Source organism: Fulmarus glacialis, unplaced genomic scaffold (genome assembly GCF_000690835.1).
Source record: "Fulmarus glacialis isolate BGI_N327 unplaced genomic scaffold, ASM69083v1 scaffold44275, whole genome shotgun sequence".
NCBI classification, from domain to species: domain Eukaryota; kingdom Metazoa; phylum Chordata; class Aves; order Procellariiformes; family Procellariidae; genus Fulmarus; species Fulmarus glacialis.
The window spans coordinates 9684-18337 of record NW_009214472.1 but is presented as its reverse complement, the minus strand read 5'-3'; the positions used below and the strand labels follow the sequence as shown (position 1 = coordinate 18337).

The 8654-nt window shown below is 35.7% G+C and overlaps 1 protein-coding gene across 1 annotated transcript; it reads left to right on the top strand.

Moving 5' to 3' along the window:
• Window positions 1-1209: 1209 nt before the first annotated feature.
• On the top strand, window positions 1210-8286 carry RBM45 (RNA binding motif protein 45; the record flags this gene model as incomplete). The annotated part of the gene is made up of 8 exons (XM_009578563.1): window positions 1210-1332; window positions 1454-1580; window positions 3087-3197; window positions 3541-3720; window positions 4662-4791; window positions 6073-6169; window positions 6522-6685; window positions 8094-8286. Coding segments are annotated over 8 exons (1125 nt in total), but the record flags the coding sequence as incomplete, so codon positions are not given.
• Between the last annotated feature and the right edge of the window lie 368 nt (window positions 8287-8654).

The following is an 8654-nucleotide window of genomic DNA, read 5'->3' as shown; positions in this document are numbered from 1 at the left end:
CTGCGGGGCTTGCGGGCTCGGCGGTGCTCTTCAGGAGGAGCTGCAGGGGGTCCCACCCCTGCCTGAAGTTCCCACGCGTGGCATGAGCTGCAACAGGCCTGGGGAAAACGCAGTACCTGGAAACTAGCTTTTCTTTTTTTTTTTTTAAACGTTGAGGGAATCTTTGCGAAATATTCTAAGACAGTATATTTTAGGTGTTGTAAGCAAGATCAACGTGGATAAGTTGAACTGTCTTTGCAAGTATATTTTATATTGGTTTTGTATCTTGTGCACAGTTCTTTCAAAACAATTGTTTTTTTTTTAATCTATGGAACTCGCTGGCAGCTTTCAACCTCTTGAATTGTTTTCATATTCCCCAAGCACTGAGAAGATATGAATAACTTTGAACAGTGAAAGAAGATTCCTCGTTTCATGTGAAAAAGCAATTGAGTCAGTAAAATCTTTTCTAAAGAACTTGTCATTAGAAGCCAGAAGATCAGAGTTGTATTCCTTACTCCCCTGCATGACTATTAGAAAAATAATTTAAGAGCTCTGTGAAATCAGTTGCTGCTTTTGCGTAAGAGGCTTACTTTGAAGGTTATTTGTATTTTTCTTCGATTGTTTTGCGTTGGTTTGTTGTTCGTTTTTTGTGGGGTTTTTTTGCCTGGTTGTCTTCTGGGGTGCACTTATGAGATTAAATTTATTTCAATAATTAAAAAGGATTTTAACAGTTACAGATGTGAGAAGTTACGATCCTTCATAGAGCATTAGACCTGCAGACTTTGGCCCAACTGAGCAGTGAACTGCAGTAGCAAGGTTTTAATAAGCTGCTAAGCTTGTTTGTTTGTTTGCTTGCTTATTTTTTGTGCCTACTGCTATACCAGGCCTGTTGCAGTAATGCATTTTTTGCTACCTCACATGCCACCTGTGACATTGGCAGTGCTGCTGAATCAGGCTTTGATATTCCTGACCATTCTTCATTATCCCCAGTGAAAACTTCTGCTGGCCTCTGTCCTGTTTGGGAAACCATTTGGGGTGTATTATATTTGTAGGTCTTTTGTCACAGATGCATCTACGATCAGAGGTGTTCTTTTTTTCCATATTAGGAAAGCTAGCTTATGTGAAAGGTAAATACAAAGACTTGTTAAAACAAACTGTTTTTCTTGATTGTTGATAATGTCGTTAAGACCCTTTCTCCAGTAATTCATGTCTATGTAATTATTTCATTAGGTATTTATTGCACAGTCAAGAGCTTCTGGAAGCCACCGAGATGTTGAAGATGAGGAGCTTACACGAATCTTTGTTATGATACCAAAATCCTATACGGAGGAAGATCTGCGAGAGAAGTTTAAGGTACTGATTGGCTATTTGTTAATTGTTATTTTAAATTGCCTTTGTCTTAATTTATCAGAAGGGCTGGAACTTTAATGCGTTTTCAAATATTGTAAATTAATATGCTTTTTAATTGTTCTAGATGTATGGAGACATTGAATATTGCAGCATTATTAAAAACAAGACTACTGGAGAGAGTAAAGGTTTGGGCTATGTGAGGTATTTAAAACCATCGCAAGCTGCCCGAGCAATTGAAGAGTGTGATCGAAGTAAGAATCTGACTGAATTCTTTCAAGTTTTTCACAATAAGTGTGTATCGTCATTAATGTACCTTTAATTTTTAGTTTTATTTGCGGGTGTATTATTTATGATGTAAACACATCTTGAGACAAAGTTCTATTGCAAATGAAAAACCAGTATTATTAACATTCACTGAGAACAGTCACCTGATTACATTCTTGCAGGACCAAACGACAAGTAAGATCAGTGAAAAGAGTTTGGAAGTGGATACAGTTTTCCTTCATGCGTTATTACTGGCCTGTAATGTAGCCTTCAACCTCATTTTAATAGATCCCTGGGAATATGCATTTTTAATCAAATATTTTTTGATATAAAATGAGTTTATATATAAAAATATATTTGATAATCCATAGGGATTCTGTTGTGATTACATTTATTTAAGAACAAATTAATCTTAATTGAAGTTTGGGGAGTTTGTTTGTTTGTTTTCATTTAATGTCATGATTAATCTGTTACAGAATGCAAGACTGTGTGCTTTATGACCAACCATTTGTCATTTATGCTCTAGTACCAAAAAGGTGTTAATGAATTCAAGTGAGTCCAGTGGAAGGCCACCAAGGTGGTCGGGGCTGAAGCGCAAGACTTATGAGGAGGGATGGAGGGAACTGGGTTTGCTCATCAGGAGAAGAAAGGCTTTGGGGGAAACCTAACAGCAGCCTTCCAGTCCAACCTCCTGTTCAATGTTTGCTTAATCGTAAATATGAAACAACTTGGTGTGTGGGTGTGGTTGTTTTTTTGTTCTTGTGTGGGTTTTTTTCTTTTTTCTCCAGTAACACACGTGGTGGTTCTACATCATATCTATCATAAGTGGTTCTACAAAAATTATATTTGTGACAATTCTTGCATAGGAATATGAGTCTGAGATTACTTAGAAGTTAAATTTTATTTCCTTTTTGCTGTGAGGTTAAAATGAAATTAGTTGGGTAGTCTGACAGTAATACTTATTTCTTTCATAAAAGCAAAACCTAGATCAGTGGAAAACATATATAAACTGCTGTTATAGCATGGAGGTTCAGGTGATTGCCTCTGGAACATCTCTGAATCCTGCCAAGTATCACAGAATGGTTGAAGTTGGAAGGGACCTCTGGAGGTCATCTTGCCCAACCCCTCTGCTCAAGCATAGTCACCTACAGCAGGTTGCCCAGGACCATGTCCAGATGGCTTTTGAATATCTCCAAGGACGGAGACTCCACAACCTCTCTGGGCAACCTGTGCCAGTGCTCAGTCACTCTCACAGCAAGTAGGCTCTGTTGTGCTTAACTTGTGACTAGGAGTAGTTCTATGTAGAAGTTGTTAACTTTCACGCAATTATTATGGCAGACCTCAAGAGTTATAGATTAATTGTTTTCCTAAAGCCAGCACTTACTGGGTTTTCTGAATAATATGTTTCTAAATATAGTACTTGGAGAATGCAGATCTGGTCAGATAATTCAGATGTGCTGAGGTGTTGCTATATGTGTGGTTGTTTCTTTCAGGCTACAGGGCCATTTTGGCTGAACCTAAAAATAAGTCATCTGAGTCTTTTGAACATGATTATTACAGTAATAACACGAGGCAAGAACCAAGAGGAAATACACTTCCGTTTTGTAAGTCACAACTTTTTATACTAAAAATGATTTGTAGTCTTGTGTATGGTCACAAAGTAAGAATGCAGTTTGGAAGAAGGGAAGCTAACGGAGGCTTAGGTCAACACTGAAATAGTAGATTGGATGTTGGAGTTAGAAACAAGCTAGGCATTTCGTTTCTATATTTTTATGGCTTGCTTTGCTTTAGTTGATTATTTTGTGACCTGCATTGGTGAAATAAACGCATTACCTTTAGTATATAATTGACTTAAATTACTTTGAAAAGTTGAATGAAAAATACATATGAAATGAAGGCATGCTAGTGTGATGACTCAAATTATTTATTTTTATGTTGATTCTTGAGGTGGGCAGCCAGAGTTTTGTAGTTTTGAAAAAAATGAGAGCAGAATTCAAGAGTCAGTCTCCAAACGTCTGTCAGTGGTATCACGGCTCCCCTTTATCCAAGAGCAGCTGTTCGCCCTCTTTGATCTAGTCCCAGGACTGGAATATTGTGATGTTCAGCGAGATCCTCATACTAATAGTGGTAAGTAAAAGTACAGAAGGTTTTTTTTCCTTTCTATGAAGGGAATGCCTTTTAATTATACTTCAATTAATTTGTATTGCAAAATACAGTACACTTGTTGGAAAGAGTTAATGTTTTATGTAACAATGGTTGCTGCTATCACTGATGCATAAACCCAAAAATTCAGTTTTGTTTGAACCCCTGTTTACAGGTAGCCTTAAATACCTTTATTTTCAGATAATAGAATCTCGAGAAGGACAGAATCCAAACTGTGAGAAGTGGTTTTTGGTCAAATTAAGTTAATGGTTTTGGGCAGAATAAATGGAGAAAAAGTTTCAAAAATTATTAGAAATCTAGTTTAAATGTTCTGTAAACAGATCTTTCGAGTTTTCATCATGAAATGGGGGTGGTGGTGGTGTGTCTATGTGGAGAAGCTGACGTGATTAAACTGGATTAAATCATTCCAGAACAAATCATGTTTTGATTGGAAGGATTGTTTTGGTTTCAGCCGTCTTGTTGTTTTGCTATTGCTGAGAAAAATGCGGAAGAGATCTGTTCTCCAAGAAGCTTGAAATGGAAATGATTCAGAGAGTTAAAATGCAGCTTTACAGTACTTGAGATTCACTGTTGATGGGATAATAGCATTTTAAAATGAAACTGTATATGCTTTTGTTTCTAATTCAGGGTTAAGGAAGAAGACGTGTTTTCACTTGTGTTGCTTTATTACCAGCTTTTCAAGTTAGCATAAATAGAGCTGATCTGTCACTAGTTAATTCCACTGAAGCTTTCTTTGTGAATAATACTGATGTTGCTATTAAGTAATGTAATGTGTTGTAAAAGGACTTAGGAATTTTGTATCATCCATGACTAATGGGCAGTTTAATCATGTTGCTTTATATGAGTGTAGTTTGTTCTTAGGATTTACCCATATCATACTGAAACTGTCTGCACTGCATTTGTAGGGTACGCTGTGATTCAGTACAGTACTGCTGCGTCAGCTATATATGCCAAGTATAAATTACATGGTTTTGAGTATCCTCCTGGAAATCGATTAACTGTCATTTTCCTAGAAGATGGGAGTGATAGCTCAGAGTAAGTACCAATACATAGAGATAGAAAGTTGTAAGTTGTGTTCTGGAGAGCAAAATTTTAAGTAAATAAATTTTGAACAGAAGTAGTAACAGCAATGTCACTGTGATCTTGTTTCATACTTGTAGATAGTATTTTCTGAAATTTAGGTGTTTTGGGTTTTTTTTTTTTTTTAAATGGTTTAAAATAAACCTTTAGAAACTTACTAGTCTTCGGTAAAGAAAAGATTAAAATATATATTCTTAAGATACATTGGAAAATCTTGGATTTGGCAAGAATCTTTGTAAATGTCTCTGTAATATCTAACAAGGCTGGAATGTGTTTTTGATGAGGTTTTTATATTAAAACCAGTTTTATCTACTTGATCTCTTGGTTGTGTTTGCAGTACTGCAAATAGTAGCCTTGTGAAGCACATATGTAGAGTAAAACTGTTGGGTGCTGAGGATCTGACATCCCCACTGTATGGGGATCGTCAGGTTCTACTTGACCATCTCCAATCTGTTGCTGTGGTTTGAATGCCCATTACAAGTTGGAGCAGTTTAGGTATGCTCCCGCAGTGAATATTTTGGCTCAGTTTCATCCTAAAGGAATCTAGTTCATGTCAAACCTATTCTGCGATATGAATGAGGACAGTAAGGAGGGACAGTGGGGAGATTCACTTCAGAAGTGCGTGCCTGATCTAAACTAAAAACAAACAAGCAAACAAAAAATCATTGCAACCGTCCTTCTTGCAAACCATTTCCTTCATTCTTCAATAATTCCTACTATTTCATGGTCCTACAACATGGGCTGTGAATCTATGCAAAAAGTGCAATTGTTTTTTCTTATTCAGCAACAGAACAAAGACAAATTACTGGAAAATGAGAGCTGGAAGTAAACTTTCTGTGATAATATTCTGACTTCTGAATTGAATCTCTGTGGTCTTTATTGAAACAGGTGAAATTGTTCTGTCCCTTCTGCCTTTTAGGCACCTTTCACAAAATGTAGTGGGCTCTGTAGAGTTAATTTTAAATTTTTTTTTCCCCTAGAATATTAAAAAAAGCAAAGAAGAGTTTGTATCTCTATGTGTAGAAATGTATGACTGTTTTCAGTGAGTTGCAGCTAGCACGCATACTTTCAGATCATATCTAGAGTGTCATGAAAGCTTTTCGTTATCTACATGAGTTTACAGATTTCCAGAGATACTTTCAGATGTGCATTAAAACTTATTTTCTTTTGCTGAATTTAAGATTACCGTAACTTAGCTCTTTCTTTAAAATAGTTTATTATCACTTCTGCTTGCAGCCTTATCAGAAAAATGGCAACACAGCTGGTAACAGCCCATGTGTCATCAGTGTTGCGGAGTAACAATGCAATTGTTCAGCAGTATAGGACACCTCCTGTAAGTTAATATAATGGATACTGTTAATATTCTTCTGAATTGTTGTAAGAAACTTCAGATACGTCAGTAAAAAGCACTGCTTACTTTCTTCTGTAACTGTTTCAGATGCTACATTTTTAAGATGTTCCTCTGGTTGGTTTGTACATTTTTGTTCCCTGTAAAGGTGTCTGACCTTACTTGGATTTATTGTCCAATTCAATGAAATAACCGAAGTAAAAAAATTAATTAAGATGAGAACTGGTAGAGCTTGTTTATGTCCTGTGATAGGAACAAAAATTGTAAATAAGGTAAAATGACTTTTCCCCCCCCATTGGCTAACTTATACTTGCATTTTTTTCCTGTGTCTCGGCAGGCATTTGGAGGAACTTCTGGCTCACAGTTACTTCAGCCGCAAACAGATGCCATACTTCCACCACACAAAAAAAAAGTTCCACCTGACACTTCTGTGAAGGAAAGGCTTTTCATACTTTTTCATCCTCATCCTTTACCTGTAAATGTATTGGAGGATGTGTTCTGGTAAGACTCCACTTACAATTAAATGTTCTCTAACCAAAAAAAACCCCACGAAATATTTAAAATAAATGTTGAAAATAAAAAAGATTGTCATAATGAAAACTCTTTCCAGAAAAGACAGTGCACAGTGATCAATAAGTAGTAAGTGATCAATAGGTAACAGTTGCTTTTTGAAGCAAGAGTGTAATGGAATTCACCTTGAAGCATAGATGCAATGTCATCAGTACAGCAGCTTTATTATTGATTAACGTAATCTGAAGTAAAATGTCTAGTCTCTTAACATTTTTTAACCAAAAAATGTGGAACTTCCAGTTCTTATAGCCTAATTTATTTGGCATTTTCTTGTACATATTTCTATAAGGAATTTTAAGTATTTTGATAAATTTCCACAGTAACTTAGGGGAGTCAGTATAGGGAGTTTTTTTTCTGATGTATCCTGAGACATTTTGATGGTTTGCATCTTACTAACATGATTTCGACCGTCCTTTCACACTACCTCGCTATGAGGAGCAAAGACTTGAGAGACAATTTTTGCCATCTTTAAAACAAGTCCATAGTTAGCTGTTCTCCAGTATTTTATATTATTTATTTTTAGTATACTCTTGAAGAAAAAGACATTTCCTTTTTCTAATAGCTGGCATTTCCAAATCTTTGGAAAGCCAAAATATTTTCGAAGCACCAGGAAAGGAAAAGAAACAATATGCACTTGTGTGGAATTTAAAACTGTACTTATTTGATAAACTGAATTTTCTTAATCAGATGTTGGAGAAGAAAAAGGCTATGCACCCTAGTCTTGACACTTGTATAACTTCAGTATGAAGTTTTTTAAAACATTTTTTAAGGAACTTTCTAGGAATCTCCTGAGGACTTGGAAATCTGGGTTTTTCTGTAAAGCTTTAGCGCTTGCTTTCTGAGTCATTTCAATGAGGCCTTTTCAAAGATGAATCACAACTGAGCAAGTTCATTTAAGCGAGATGCAAGTTTAGCCTCTGAATTATATGCTGGTTTGTGTGTATGTTCTTTTTGGTTTGTTTGGGTTTTTTTGTTGTTTTGTTTTTGTGGGTTTTTTTGAGTACCATTTAGTGTTTGGGGACTGTGGTATTGATTAGCTTTACGTATTCTTTTAAATAAGAGATATATCACTTGTGCTTGTGGTTCTATTGTAATATTCCATAGAAAACATTGCCTACAAACTTCTGGTTATATTTTTATTCCTGCCTGGAGAAGGGAATATGAAAATTGGGAGTTTTGGAAGAGGGCAGCACAAGAAAATATAGCATACGTATGAGAATATACTTTTTGCAGCTACCAAATCATATGTATTTCAGATTGGATAATAGGTATTTATGTTGCAGCAAAACCTGTAAATTATCTTTTTTTCTTTTCTCCCCCCCCTGCCCCCTTGCCCCAGTCGTTTTGGACACTTGATAAAAGTTTACCTTGTGGCTGGAAAAAATGTGGGCTATGCAAAATTTGCAGATAGAGCAAGTGCCAGTGATGCCATAACTGCGTTACATGGCAAGATTGTGAATGGTGTCAGGCTTAAAGTGAGGTTGGCAGACTCACCTACGGAAGAATCTAACAAACGTCAGAGAACTTACTGAGCAGGTGAGTACCCAGCCTCAGCTGTTACTTAAAAGTTCAACTACTTGAAATAGTGATAGGGAAAATATTTTGAAGTTAGATATGAACATATAATGATAAACTTTAAATCTATTTTTAGCTAACAACTTGAAATTTAATTTGTGATATATATGTGTGTATACATATATATGTATATATGGGTGTGTGTATGCTTATATATGCACATGTACACTTTAGTGAAAATCTATTTTTATAATTTTTGAACAAATATGAACCAGTTGATGAACATCAATCTGGATGTTCATAGAAATACTCACTTTATGTACATAAGAGTATCAGTTAACATTGAAAAGAGTATGCAAAAATAAACAATGGAACTGAGATCAGC